The following is a 15,626-nucleotide window of genomic DNA, read 5'->3' on the forward strand; positions in this document are numbered from 1 at the left end:
AAGAAGACAATTTTACCATGTTTATGGGAAGATAATACAGTATTTATCTCATAAAGCAAAAATCGAAAAAAAAATTGAATTCTCAAAGGGACATGTTGTGTGCATTATCGGTTATAATTAATTTTATTTATTCATTATAGTTAAGTGAAATTTGGTGTCTTACCCATGCGACCGGTAAAATTCTTAAATAAATTTCGAAATTTGACAGTAGCATCACCAGTCCTCCGTTCAGAAAATGACGTTGCCTAAATATCTAGTCCCTAACATTTCCTGAACGAGCCCATTTTCTTCCTTATAGGTTATAGGAGTATGATATCGATAACTTTCGCTCACGTTTTTATTTTTTTGTTTTGTTTTAATGTTTTGTTTATTTTCGGAGCAATTGGAGTTATTTTATAGACAGATGGAATTGTTTGTCGTGATTAAAAATACTAATTTTCCAGTTTTAGTACTTATTTGGACACAAACCTAGCATAACTATAATGGATAGGAAAATGTTTTATAAATGAAAATTTATGTGACGTTTCATAAAGGCTACATAAAACTTTATGCATTGCATAATAATGAAGCCGTTTAGAGCTGTTTAGTGAAATCTAATAAATAAGACTGAAAGTATTTTCTTTTCAATATCTATAAATTAACTTTTTAATAAAAACATCAAAAATGTCGATTTTTTCTCTTTTCTGAATATGTTTTCTTAAGTTTTTTTACAATATTTTAATTTCTAAAATTTTTAATTTTTTTTTAAATTTGAAAAAAAATCAAATTAAAAATTTTCGAATTCGGCTTGCTTTTCAAGTTGTAGACAAAAACTCAAAAATTAACAAAAAGAGTTTAAAATTTCGATCGCTACAAAAATGGTCCTACCTTTATAAATTATCCATAGATTCTGAAGAAAACTATCTTGTTATCTTTATCAGAAAGTAAACTATGAATATTCGGGTATTTCTGTTCAGATTGGTCTTTTAATACTCAAGATATAGCCGGAATACTAAGTATGCTGGAAAAAAAAACGATAAAAAACTTTGAAAAATCATATCTCGAAAATCTATCCATAAACATTTTTTTAGATAAGATTTTTGAGTTTTCTGGACTCAAATCTATAAGAAATGTATAACGGCACATTGTGCCAAAAAAATTTATTTTTTTGTAAACTTGTGTAATTGATAAAATGATTAGAATTTTTGTGGAAGTTTGTTAGTCTCTGTTTTCTACCGTGGTTCTGATGATGCAATGAAAAAGGATCCTCATCCCTGGCCCTCAAACAAAATCTTAGAAATAAGCGCCAAGAAGGATGCATATATCACAAACTGATTTTAAAATGTATTTTTTTCTAAATAATCTTTTTTATCAAAAAACAAAACCGACTTCCATGGTTTTTCTAATAGTTCCTATGGCTATAACTGAACGAAATTGAAATGGGACCACATTGCAGGCACCAGCTTTCCAATACAAAAAGAATTATCAAAATTGGTTCACTCAGTCCAAAGTTATGAGGTAACAAACATAAAAAAAAAAAAATACAGGCGAATTGAATACCTTCTCCTTTTTGGAAGTCGGTTAAAAACTTCAAGTTCAATAAGCGTCGAACTTCGTCTAGAACTATGTATAATAAAATAAAATAACAACAACTTTTTCATTATATTTTAATCTTTCGAATTTGTTTTTTTCTAAATCTGTAACAAATTATTCAATAATTCTGTTTAACATTTAATATATAATATGACACAGTATCTTGTTTTTATTTTCTCTATAAAACTACTTAAAATTTAGTGTAAATGTTTATAATTTAAAAAATAAAATCATAATAACAATTTTAGAATTTTTAGAGTTACAACAGCATCATTTTTCTTTTAACGATGTTCATCTTCTTCTTCTTGTAATCGCAATATATCTGCTTTGTTTATAAAATAATAACTTGGCTGACGTCCCTTTAAGTCCTTTGTTGTTCGCTTGGCACCTTTACGTATTAAAACTCGACTAATACTTTCTACAGAATTTGTACCCATTGCATAATGCAATGGTGTTCTTTCCAGCTATGATTAAAAATAAAAACAAATAAAATTTTTAATATTTTGGCATTTATCAAATAAAATATGCACTTACATTATCACCTATTTTCAACGCATCTGAACAAGTATTGACATAATATTCGACAATTTCTTCTTGCTCCTTCAAAACGGCAATATGCATAGCATTTCGACCTTGAAAAAAGACAAAAACATAACTCAAGTAAAATAGCAATCGTTCTAATTTAACAAAAAAAAAAATACGTAAGTGGATATCTTTAAAAGTTTGACAGGTACTCTTAAGTGTTTCTGAATTTGGTCGATTTATTAATATAATTATTTACAAATCTAATTTACTTTAGATTCAAATGATTTAAATCAAGTGTTGTGATTCCAACATTCAAAACGATAACACTAATGAGTTTTTAAAATGAATTGAAACTGATAGTATTTAGATCGATTACAATTTTCAAAGCCATGAGAAAAAAAAATAGGTACATAAATAAAATAGTAAATAAATACCTTACTCAGGGTTGTAAAAATATCAATTTGAAATAAATGCATTTGAAATAAAAAAAAAAAAATATTTATTGCAAATAAAAAAATTTGCATTGAAAAAAAGTTTTTATTGCAACTGAAAAATATTTACATTTAAAAAAAAAATATTTATTGGAACAAAAAATATTTTGCATTAGAAAAAAATGCATTTGCATTGAAAATAAAATCATATGATTAAAAATTCACATATAATAAAATTTTTATTGCAAATAAAAATATTTTGCACTAAAAACAAATTTTATTGCAAATAAAAGATTTTGTGAATTGAAAAAAAAAAAATCCAATGCAAAATGTGTAGGTACATTAAATATTTTTTTTTAATACTCGTCGAGTTTTTAACAATTTTAGCTATTTCACCATACATAAACTTTTTCAACTATAATATTGAATATAATATAAGGTCAAAAAGTCAAATTTGTAAGAAATTCGACGAGAAAATATTTAATGCACACATCTTGCATTGAATTTACTTGCGATATAGGTACTATACGGCAAGTTTAGGATTCGTAAAAAAAATCGAACTCGAGATAACAATTTTACATGACATTACGATGATGGAGAATGCCAAAAAAGTGGGTCCGGCAATTCTGTCTGTCTGTCTGTCTGTCTGTCTGTCTGTCTGTCTGTCTGTCTGTATGTACCTCGAGCTACAGCCTAAACTATTCGAGTGATTTTGTTCAAACTTGGTAGTTAAGAGTTTTGGGTGATTCCCTAGAGGAAAAATTGAAATTTTTTTTTTAGGACCAAAACTAACGGTACCTGTCATATAACGGAAATAGAAAAGTTATTTTTTTTCAAAAACGGCTCTAACGATTTTCATTAAAATTTTTGAGTGTAGTAGTTCACATAAGAGCCAACTTTCTAAATAAAAAAAATATTTCTTTTTACCGTTATTAACGGTACCTGTCATATAACGGTTTTTTTGATTTATGAATATCTCGTTCAAGAATACCTCGATTTCAACGAAAATTTTTATACAAAATCTTTTAGATAAAGGTAATGTTAAAAATTTAAAAATTTTTCAAAAAACTCATTTTTGGATTTTTAAAAAATATTTCAAATTTTTTTTTTGAAAAATCAATTTTTTGAAAACGTGTTTATGAAAAATTTTGAAATTTCGTTTTTATGCGTAAATAAATTATTACTTCAAAATGGCATACCAACTTTTTTTTGAAAAATGTTAGAAAATTTTTATATATAAAAAATTATTTTTTTAAAAAACGGCTCTAACGATTTTCGAAAAAAAAATTTTCTAAAAATTCCCTTTAATACAAGAAGTAAACTGGCATACTTGGTTTTTTGTGAAAGATCATTTAAAATGATATTTAATTAATTATAAAAAACAGATTTTATTTATTTTAATTTCTTGAAAATATCAAATTTTAAATTTTCTTAATTTTCTTGAATAAAAACATTAGAGTAACTTAAAGCATAAAGCAAGTACGTGCGGCCCCAGTCGTGCATTTTATTTTTTTTTTTTTTTTTTTTTTTTTTGAATGCAAAAATTTTGTATTTGCAATAATTTTTTTTTTCAATGCAAAATATTTGTATTTGCAATAAAAATTTTATTTTCAATGCATGATTTTTTACAACCCTGCTTTGCTTACCATAATAATTTTTGGCTTTAATTAGCCATTTTCCTTTTCGAGTTGATGTTATTTCTTTGATTCTTTCAAAATCACCATTTCTTGTAGCTTGATGAAGTTCTTCTCGAGATCCCTAAATCATAATTATTCATCTAATAACTATTTTTAGCAATTTTTGAGTAAAAAGTTTCATTACTTCCAAGTCTCTTAATTCAGTTAAGAACTCAACCAATTTATCATGACCTCTTGATTCTGCTACATCTGAAATAGAGGTTCCTTCGTCATCAATTACATCAAGGATATGATCATATCCAGCTACTGCCATGTGTTCGAATGGTTTTGTATCTCCTAAAATACGAAAAAGTATAAAATCCCCCAAAATCACTTACAACTAAAAATAGTTTTTTTTACCAACAACTGCCAATGACAGTACAAAACGATCAATTTCTTTGGCATTTCCTGGTTGATTTGCTTGCAGAGATACATCTCTAGCTGTACGATAGAGTTCATCCCTATAAGTCACATCAATTTGTGATTCTTCAATTAAATTCAGTAGACCATTCCTTCGATGTGATCGTGCACATGCAAAATGCAACATACTCTGACCATGTTCATCTCGATCTTCTTTTTTTGGAGTTGATTCTGGTGTTGAAAAACGTTCTTCTCCCTGTTGATCTGGAGAATCTACTCCATTCACATGGTTTGGTGTTGTTATAATTTCAGCATCCGAATTGGCCAAAGCTGTGGAGTTTGTATCACCAGTATCGTTGTCACGGTTATTATTGTTATCATTATCATTGTTATTATTGTTTATATTATTGCGAGATTTTATAAAATTCTGTAGAAAACCAGCTAAATATGCAACTGGATCTGTGGGACGTTTTTCAGCAATTTCTGTGAGACCTTTTATAAGAGGATCACCTAAGCCTGGAAAAATAATAAATTTATCAGTTTCAATTTGTTAATAATAGAGGATATTTTGATTGCACTAACTGCTTGCTAAATATTTTCCTTGTTCGGTTTTAAAAATTGCATTCTGAGTGTAGTTTTCAGCTTGGCCTGCAGAAATAAAAATAGAACAAATATTTATCTTTTAAAATTTCATTTCTTAGTATATTTAATTTTTTGTACATGAAACGGACATAGACTTTGTAACGTTTAAAAAGCATTTTGCAAAACAAAAAATAATTTGAAAAGAAGAGGGAATATATACACAGTTTTAAACAATTTTTGATGCAGGAGATAATTTCGACATTATGAACTTGTATTCTTAAATGAGATGAATTTACAACATTTAAACTTACATCATAACACTGGTTAACAAGGGTTCTGTTCTGCCGGAACCAAAATATACTTTTCTGAAGGTTTTCGGTGTGATGAACTCGAATCCGAAGTCAAAAAAATTCTAGCAGCTCGTTAGACCGTTACCGTTGGAAAATGCAAAAAAACGTTTTTTTGACTACTTCGGGCGTTTCTTTTTTCATGTAAGAAAATTTTTTTAAATTAAAATTGTAACGGTTTCTGTGATTTTTGAGCAAAACACACTCAGTTCATCTTAAGATATCTATACCTATCTGAAAGATATCGGAAAGATTTAAACAGATTTTGAAAGAAGAAAAACAGAAACCGTTACAATTTTAATTTTAAAAAATTATCTAACATGAAAAAAAAAACGTCCGAAGTAGTCAAAAAAACGTTTTTTTTGCATTTTCTAACGGTAATATTTCAAAAACGCGAGCTGCTAGAATTTTTTTGACTTCGGATTCGAGTTCAACACACGGAAAACCTTCAGAAAAGTATATTTTGGTTCCGGCAACAAAAAAAAGTTTAATTTTGTAAACCAGTGTAATTAATGGTCAAATTAAGCCAAATCAATGACTTTGGCAGGTTCCTATCTTTGCTGAAATTATCTATTTTGGATTTTGTTAAAATACCTGACGTGCTTCATATATTAGGAGCAGTTCTGCGGTAAGGAGGTAACCAAAACTGATCTTTATTTTTGAACTCTCAGCAAAAATGTTTTTCTTTTTTTCTGATTTTTCCAGAAAAAGTGAGGAAACATAGCTTACCAAAATATTACACGTTCGTGTAATGCCAAAAGAAGAATCTACGTACTAAAAAATTAGACTGAATATGGGATCAACAGTCAACGAGCTATTCAATTAAGATACAAAATTTTGTGTTAAGTTTGCATCTTTTATAATCCTACACGGAGAAAGACATGCTTAAAAAATATTTTGGAATGTTTTATTGCTAAGAGGCGTTCCGTTTTTAACAAAGCGGACAAATTTTCTGAATTCTTTGAATGTTTTCATTTAAAAGAAACCATTTAATTTAGTAAGACAATCTTTTTATTTTAATGTGATTTATTTTAAGTGGATTTTTATTTTAATAAAAGTCACTTAGATATATTTTGTTTTCATATTGAATTGACTTTTTTTTTAGGTTTTTAGGATCCTATAAAAATAAAATGTCAAAAACTTTGATATTGCACGTTCAGATAAATTTTACCTAGAAATCGATTTCTTTTCAAACTTCTGAAGCGTGAATCAAATAGTATATAATTTTATGAAAATGTAACTGATCAAAACTGATCATAATGAAAGTTTACATAAAGTTTTTTTACATAAAATTTTCAATTTTTGTTTTTTTTTTTTTTAATTTGGGATGCCATTAGGTAAAAATATTAATCGACTCATAAAATCAAAGTTTAAAACAAAAATCATAGGCTAGTTTTCAAAAAAATTATTTTTTAAAAATTCAAAAGAAATATTTGTTTAAAGATATTTTTCAATTTTAACATTAATGTTAACAAAACATTTTCATAATGTTAATCTCCACAAAACATCATTATTGTGTTATATCTCTGCTCCCCAAATGCGTGCATTAAGGTAACACGTTTTAAATCTTAAACGGCTACAAGTTTCAGGTGGAATCCTAACCAGGTTTTAAAATCTTACAATTATTGGTTGCTTTTTGTATGTCTTTATCCAATTCTATAAGTTTTAGTGAACTTTAGTTCAAATGTAAAACTTTTGGATTTATCAGTTAGATTCAGTTGTACCCTTCTAAGACGCAAAGATTTTGATCGTTGAAATACCGACTCTTATTAAAATCACAGCGTAAATACACAGTGAATTCTAATACATTCGTGGTACTAAAAATAATACTGGCTCAAGTTAAGGTATTTTAATCTCCTTCAATTTTTTAAAAATATTTCTATCGATTGTATGTGTTCTGTTTATATCACTCAATTTAGTTAAAACTTTATAAATGATTAATTCTAGGAAGTCATTTTGTAATTTTTAGTACAGCGTTTAATACATCGATTAACTTCTTGCAGAAAATAAAACATCCAAATGAGAAAGAGGGGGAGTTTTTTCGACATCAGTCAAACTTTCATCACACAATGTATTTCAAGCAATTCAAAACGTGGTTAATATTCAATACTTTAAATGATCCTTAGCTTTTTAAACTCATACGTAAACTACCATTATTTTTTGAAAACAAGAATTAAAATAAGGAATTATGAATTTATCTGACAATCTGACAATATCTGACAATTGTTTTTGGAGTGAGAACTTTTTACTTTCCTTATACTTAAAAAAAAAAACCACACAATACATAAATAGCATTACACAAAAAATTTTCTACTTAAAAAAATGTCACTTAAATTAAGCAATTGCAAAACAAAAAAATAATTAAAAAAGCTTACTACATTTGTTTGTATAAACTCAAGAAATAAATTTTACTAACCGTTAAAAAAGCTGTTAATTTGTTTTCACATCTCAGAAGCAGATGGGCGGTATTTTTGTATATATTTTTTAATGATAGGTATAGTAAAATTATTTTGTTTTTATAAGAAAAAAATCTTTGTATAATACAAAAAATTAAAACATTAAATTGAAATGCAAAAAATTGCAGGCGCGTTTGAAACAAAAAAAAAGAAGAGACAAACCTTCTCTAAAAAAAACGCACACACAAGAAAAAACACACATAAACATAAAAATTATTATCTTAAGGCACTATAATGATTGTTTATTTTTGATTATTGTTTTTATTTTCTAATTTAAGTTCGATCAACTAAAGTATCTTTTTTCCGTCTAAATATTTTAACCAACATTGAGGCAATATGTTTAGAATTAGTCAGTGACATGTCTTTTTCCAAAGAAATAATATTCGTTACCGCTGTACAATATTCTTTAAAGAGCAACAATTCAATTGCACCCAAACTTTGCATATTAACAAGACGAACAGAATTTTTTAATTGGCTACTCATCATTAAGAGTCCTCGAACTGAACACAAATGTCGTAGATTATCGACTTCCTTGATTAAATTTGGCAATTGGATAGTTGTTGTCATCTTAAGGCCAGTTCCAAGGAAATGTGGCCTAGCAGCAAGATATCCCAAAAGATAGCTTTCTTTGAAATGTAATTGAGTTTCAAGATAGGTTACAGCTCTTCCAACTTTACTATAGATCATTCCAATATTTGGAGCATTAAGTCTGCCAGTTGATGAAATTATTCGAAGATGTTCCTGGCAATTTAACCAAAGAGCAAGATTCTGCTCTGCATTAACAAATACTCCTCGTCCGTAGGGCCACAGCTGACCATTGTAAGCTAGACATTCGGCTTCCTGAGCACGATCTTTCACCTCTAAATCGGGAATCAACAATCCAGCATCTTGCAACATCTTCAATATCACTGAATTCTCCTCTATTACCTCATTCAAAGTATAATAGCTTCCAGTTTCCTTATCTCCAATAGCTTTCGCGAAATTCGTTGTAAATATCTTCCCCATCATTGCTCGTTCAGCTTGTTCGATTTGTGCCACATTCAAATTCAATGGTAGTTCAAGACCTTCCAAGTTTCTCGAACACTCGATTGAACACTGTGTTATCAGTTTTGATTCATCGTTCAGTACAAATGGCAAATGAGTCATTCGTTCGCCATTTGCAATTGGAAAATAGGCAATTCTTGGATGTGGCTTAAAGTCACTACTTATATTAAGACAGTGAATATCTTTTATCAGTGGTACAAGAAACTCTTGAAAAACTACATAAACATCATAATCGGGAGCTATAACACCTAGGTTTAAATCTTCGTCAAATCTTCGTTCTCGTATTGTTTTTCGCATTGCTGGCCAAATTACATCGAATAAATTATGATCCAACCGGGTTTGACGTTTCTTGATTTTATCAAATACACTTCGTCGAAGAAATTTACCCAAATAACTTGTTACTGTCAATGGTTGAGATGAGGCACTTCTGGGTCTTCGTTGAGTTGCTATAGCAGAAGCTGTTGCACTGCTCAAGCATTTGCTAGATTCTTGAATAACCGAAAAACATCGCTCCAAGGTTGTGGCTACATCCATGTCCAGCATATTTCTACGAGAACTGTGCAAGTCGTCCGGAACTAAGGGTTGGGTATAGGTTTTTGTTTTATTTTGGTCATTCAGGTTTGGTATCTGTGCTGCTGAAGTGATTTTTTTTGTTTTTGGAAGATATGAAATATTTATGCAAAAAAAATTATGTGTTCATGATAAACGAATGATTAGTGAGTTCGAAAATTTTCCAAATAAATTTTCAAAATATACAACATAAAATCATTTTCTGTATCACCTTAAATCTGATTGAAGATAGAAATCAGAGTTCCATTAATAGAAATGACAACGAATTCATCATATATAGAAAACTCTATAGTTTTGTTATATTACCTTAAAAAACCAGACCAATAAATTTGAATGATTTAAAACAATCCATTCAACAAAAAACTTCAATTTTTAAGGCTCTCATGAAAACGATTTTGAAAAAAGCTCATATATGTACGTCAATCAGCGTGGAGGCATAATTTTGAAAAATCATTAACCCTCTGTAGGCACACCTCCTTTTTTGTGACGTGATAGGCACACGGGTGCGAATTTGGTTTATACTTTTTCATGTCGCTAGAACTTTTTTCGGTCACAATATTTTATAGAGAATCAAGGTATGAAATTGATGTAGAATATTCCGAGGAATTCGAATATTGTATTCACAATTCCGAAAAAAAAATATTTTCACCCTTATAAAGAGACTTTTTTGTGACCACTTTTTTGAAAAATCGTAATTTTTTTATTTTTGTCCTGCCAAATTCGCACCCGTGTGCCGACAGAGGGTTAAATAAGCAAAATAGGCAAAATAGAATAGAATTATCCTCTAAATAATACACACCGAACTAAATTATGTATATGGGTCAAAATCATGGAGGTGGGAAATTTCGGAGACCGAATTCTTAAAAAATCAACTTTGTTTTATGATAAAAATTTCATGTTCAAATGTTTTCAATTTACCGCAAAACCCCAAAAAATTATTACTAGAAAAATGTTGATCGAAATGATGGTGATCTCTTCAAAACGACTTTAGTGGTCTAGAAGTATTATCAATGTGCATGATGTATCATTATATTAAAATAGTAGGTCTTAAATAAATCAAATATAACCCAAAAACTGCAAAATTAGGAGTGTATGACCACATTATTTATTCACATTCTAAGAGCGTTCCCGGAAATGTCGTTTTGACCCTATTTTATTTTTATTTTGTATGTCACAGAGTAAAACAAAATATTTTTTAGATTATATTTTTGTGGCCTCTCGATTTTTGATCATAATATCACAAAAAAAAAAAAAAATAAATTTTAGTCTAAATATACCATAAAACAAGCGTTCACGGAATGTCGGTTAATAATTGATGTACGCTACTTAAAAATGAAACTAAAACTAGCTTATAACATAAATTTAATTTATTTATTCATACAAATAGGTGTGGAATGACAAATCTTTATAATATCAACTTTAAAAACAGCTTGCAGCACCACTTTTACGTTAGATAATTAAAATATTGACACTTTAGGAAATGTTGATACGATGCGTAATTTTTCCTGGGGATATTTTATTAATGCACCAAAAATAACACAATATAGTTTTTTTTTCTAAAAGATGTAGGGTCAATGTGGGTAAATGTAAACAATTTCATGTCTTTTTTTTCTTTCGACTTTAGATTTTTATATGTTTTCACGGAACAACTTGAATGGTTTCTTCAAATGCAAATATGAAATGATGGCAATTCTTCTTTATAAATATAAACAAATATTTCCCAAATTGTTTAAATTACTGTCAAATATGGCATGTTTACAAATACCCCACCATGTTTGTGTTTTTTTACAAATTCGGTATAAATGTAAACGGTGGTTTAAAATTTAGAAATTCCTCTTTATCATATGAATTACAACTTGAAAAACGTTCAAGAAGGTACTTGACAAAAACTTTTTCAAATTCCAATAAAAGTTTTTGTTTTCTTCCTTTGAATCTTTATATAGACACCCAAAATGAATTGTGTGCAGCTTTGAATGTCATATTTTTTTTTTACGTCAAAGACCGATTTCGCAACATCATCCACTGAAATTTATGGTGTTGGCTACTTTAATTGGACTCCGCGGCACTTTGGCAATGGTAATTGACTAAAAATACGTTTTTTTTTATTAAAACCAATAATTTCAGCAAAAATATATGTTTATATTTACCCCCACAATACGTTGTTTACATTTACCCGTTATGAAAAATATTCTGGGGTAAATGTAAACACATGCAAATCGACATAAATGTCCTGTATTTTAAAATTTGTTTGTTTCACATAGAATCTACATCAAAATTAAAAACTAAAAAGTATTTGACTTAATTGAATCTGCAAAAATATTTAATTTTTCTGAAAGACTAACGACTTGTTTGGCACTTTAAAAAATTATCTTTCACGGAAAATACGCTCGTCGAATGAATTCTCTCTTGACAGCAATGAGCTTGACGTATAAGTTAAAAGATACATGCGTCCTCGATTTGTACTTATGTATGCATCAAAGGGATATAACTGAAACTTGTTATGAGCCATGTTTTCATTTACCCCTGTTTACATTTACCCACATTGACCCTACAAATTTATTAAAAAAAGAAACACTTAACAATAATTGACTTTAATGTTTTTTAAAGTCTTTTGAATATCAGTTTTTGAGTTGTGAACATGACCGAGAACGCTATTTTTGAGTATATTAGATGCAATATAAAAGAAATGGAAACTTTTCTGATCAAAACATATAAATTCCTCGATGCGTGCCTATTATTTTAATTTATTCAATGCGAAAAAAACTTTGATAAAACGTTATTTTGATTTAAAAAAATGCCTGGAAATTAAATTTTCAACCTCCATGATTTTGACTCATATGCTTAAAAAAACAAAAACAAGTTTTTCGAGTTTCTGAATGTAGCAATATTCATTAGCCACCCTATAGTACAGTGTACAATAACGACTTACTTTCATAAAAACAACCAACCCAGAAAATTTGACAATGACCCGCATTCAATGTGTTGAATTTTGACTGACAATGTGAATTAGCACGATATTTGTTAAGACAAAGAAAATGTTTTCTTAACCAAAAAAAAAACTTGTTCAACAAAAAGTTACTCATACGCCACAGTGACCTTTGAAATTTAAACTTTGAAAATTGAAAAAAAAAATCTAACACTGCTTTAAGAAAATGAGACCAATAAGAATTTATTGAACGTTCTTTGTCCCTTTTTAACTACATGTATATAAATGACAACATGGCCAACCAATAATAAGAATTTTAAACTTTAAAAATGAAAAGAAAACGGTGTTGTATTGACTTAGCAGCTATTCACTGTTGAACTTAAATATTTCCAGAAGAAAAAAAAAACAGTATTCTTTAGTTAAAAAAACTGCCTAATTCTTCTGTAAATGAAAGATTTATAAGAAATTGTCAAGACATTAAGAGCTGTTGAGAAAGAATCTTTGGGTATGATTCAAATAGATCAGAAAAACGGATGCTTTAAAAATTATAAATGGGAGTTGAAGCTATCGAAAATCTTATGAAATTATGCTATAGGCTATAATTATCTAATTATTAAGCTTGATAATATATACCAAAACAAACAAATACGTTTGTATCAAAAACGAAAAATATATCAATCAATGAAAAAAAAAGGTTATTTTTTCCCCAAAACAGACACTCATATTATAATAGATCAACTTTTATAACCTTTTTTTATCCATTTTGTAAAGCAATGCTTCACTTAACTTTTATTATGTTTGTTTTGAATTTGTATGTAATTAAATGAATGAGGACAATCACAACAGTGCAAAAAGCAACAATTTAAAAAAAAAACACACAAAAATGAAGTTTTACACGCATTTCGATTTTAAATTACCAAACTCCGAAATATACATACCAAAGATATCATCAATATTATTGATTAAATGTTGCAATAACTGTTCGTTTGCCATTGCAATTGAATGAGACATTTTGTTAAAAATTTTTTCTTAATCTTTAAAACCGTTAGTTTCTTTTACTTATCCGCCATTTTGTATTCACTTCAAAAGCACAGATACCATAAAACAATTTAATTACAATCAAAACATATTCATTCATTTAGACAAAAGAAAAAAACAATCACAGAATTTATAAATTTCCTTCATATTTCACACAAAAGGAGAACACAAAAAAACTAAAACGCAGTGTTTGTAATTATTATTGAATTGAATTGAAATTCACACGTAGATAATAATAATAAATGCCGTGCTATTATATAAAAATGAATAAAGCTAGCGAATGCTTTGACGGTATTCCACAAAGTGACAATGGAATTATACAAAAGATTGCAAGCCAACCCCTTTTTTTTTGTAGTACAATAGGGATACTAGCTTATTCACATGCACACAAAACTCACAATTCAAAACACACACACACCTAAAGACACACACACACTCAAAATTAAGTCTTAAATATTTATTTGTCTTGGCCGCATGACCATACCTTGATCGCTAAGCATTTCATCCTCGAGGGTTTCGGCACCGAATCGTTTCAACAATTGCCTGTACGTAAGGACATTCTTAGCCCTCTCATCATTCATATAAAACTCGGCTGTATTCCCAAGCTGCAATGGAAGAATTTATTGCTATAGTTGAATATAATGACAAATACAAACATCATAAAATTTAAAAAGTCCTTGAAATAGTTTTTTCTTTTTTCAAATAATTTAGTTTAAATAACGCTGACCAGGACGAAAGGATGTTTTAGTTACCAAATTATTGATTTTAAAGTCTTGTCGTAAGCAATTTTAAAACAATACAAAACTTAGAGGGTTGACAAATAATATAATATTAAAGGGAAAAACCGTTAAATAATAGATTTAACCTACTTTATCGGTTGCCTTCGGATTGCCTCCCAAATGCGATAGCAGGTTGAAGAAATGTCCATTGTCGTTTATTGTTGCAGCATAGTGAAGTGCTGTTCGACCGTCATCATCTACGGCGCTAGTTGTTTCCGGGAATCGTCCAGCTAGATAACGTACAATATCTGATGTGGGTGTTGGTGGGTTGAGAGAAAAAAGTATATATAAGTTACAATTTGTTATTCAAAAAACGTTTTTTTTTATTGATTTAGTCATATAAGCGTATGTATGTGAATGTGTGAAAGGCTGAAAGGTAGTAATTATTGTTACTGTTCTCGTTCTAAACAAACATATTATGCAACTTAAACCAACACACAAGTTAGTTATAATGACACGGAGTCCTATTTCAATATGGTGGTGTGGCTTTATTAGTTGTTGGGGTTTTTTTTTTTATTAGATTATTGCATGCTAAATACTTTGAACTAGATAGATTTTTTTATATTAATTGGTCCTGGCGCTGAAAGGTAAGGTAAGAAAGCTTAACTGCAGAGTTCAGATAATTGCATTTATAACTAATAGGTTTTAAAACGACTATAGTCCCGATAACAATCAGAGAACTGAAATTGTTCGGGGAAATTATTATGAGTTCGTCTTCAGCAATGTTTTTTTAGACATTCAAATTTTACTTGTTTTGTTTCATCTTTTTAAAGTCTTGATGTACACTCATTTAATAGAAGAATATTACAAAGTAAATTATTATTTTTTCGAAAAATCAAATCCCCTTTAGTTCTTTGAAAACATTTATTCAGAGCATTTTAGAAAAAAATGGTCCAAATTTCCAAAAGTATGCTACTTTAAATGGAGCTTTTTTTTCTGGATTTTCGTTTATTTGTTAATTGAACGAAGAATTCCAATAAAAAATAGGGCTGTAAAAGTAACGACAAAATGAGTACCCGCATGTATACGTTACTTTTGATACTAGTACCCGCATCAATAATATCGTTACTCGTTACTTTCGTATGTTTCGCATTTTTCGCATATTTCGTATGTTTCGTGTGTTTCGCATGTTTCGCATGTTTCGTTACTTTCGTTACTTTCGCATGCTTCGTGTGTTTCGTACATTTCGTATATTTCATGTATTTGATACGTTGCGTATGTTTGGTATTTTAAGTATGTTTCGTACATTGGTATAAGGGTGTACAAATTTTTTTTTTTTTGAAAAAAAAAACCAAAAACAATTTCTATAATCTAAGCTAC

At 28.8% G+C, this 15,626-nt stretch overlaps 2 protein-coding genes across 6 annotated transcripts in view; both read right to left on the minus strand.

The window, feature by feature from the left end:
* Positions 1 to 1,801: 1,801 nt before the first annotated feature.
* LOC129906697 (E3 ubiquitin-protein ligase MIB2) lies at positions 1,802 to 13,937 on the minus strand. Its single transcript, XM_055982583.1, has 7 exons — positions 13,428 to 13,937; positions 5,147 to 5,212; positions 4,565 to 5,080; positions 4,350 to 4,501; positions 4,175 to 4,286; positions 2,107 to 2,204; positions 1,802 to 2,036 (listed from the first exon to the last, which is right to left on the minus strand). Exons 1-7 carry the CDS (start codon positions 13,498 to 13,500, stop codon positions 1,854 to 1,856), a joined length of 1,200 nt encoding a protein of 399 aa, XP_055838558.1. The 5' UTR covers positions 13,501 to 13,937; the 3' UTR covers positions 1,802 to 1,853.
* The window catches only part of LOC129906680 (uncharacterized), a 39,493-nt gene continuing 31,999 nt past the window's right edge, over positions 8,133 to 15,626 (minus strand). For all 5 annotated transcript variants that reach the window (XM_055982557.1, XM_055982558.1, XM_055982556.1 and 2 more), the window contains 3 exons: positions 14,397 to 14,554; positions 14,012 to 14,132; positions 8,133 to 9,568 (listed from right to left, as the gene is read on the minus strand). In XM_055982557.1, coding sequence (XP_055838532.1) covers positions 8,223 to 9,568; positions 14,012 to 14,132; positions 14,397 to 14,554 — 1,625 coding nt within the window. In that variant the 3' untranslated portion in view covers positions 8,133 to 8,222. The remainder of the gene's footprint in view (positions 9,569 to 14,011; positions 14,133 to 14,396; positions 14,555 to 15,626) is intronic.

Source organism: Episyrphus balteatus, chromosome 1 (assembly GCF_945859705.1).
Source record: "Episyrphus balteatus chromosome 1, idEpiBalt1.1, whole genome shotgun sequence".
NCBI classification, from domain to species: domain Eukaryota; kingdom Metazoa; phylum Arthropoda; class Insecta; order Diptera; family Syrphidae; genus Episyrphus; species Episyrphus balteatus.

Bases quoted from the DNA above. Each gene is read 5' to 3' on its own strand.
- LOC129906697 (XM_055982583.1), bottom strand. From the start codon at position 13,500: ATGTCTCATTCAATTGCAATGGCAAACGAACAGTTATTGCAACATTTA. The intron at 5,081-5,146 runs GTTAGTGCAATC...TTATTTTTCCAG, and splicing joins AGGAAAATATTTAGCAAGCA to GCTTAGGTGATCCTCTTATA. The intron at 2,037-2,106 runs GTAAGTGCATAT...TTTTAATCATAG, and splicing joins CGTTGAAAATAGGTGATAAT to CTGGAAAGAACACCATTGCA.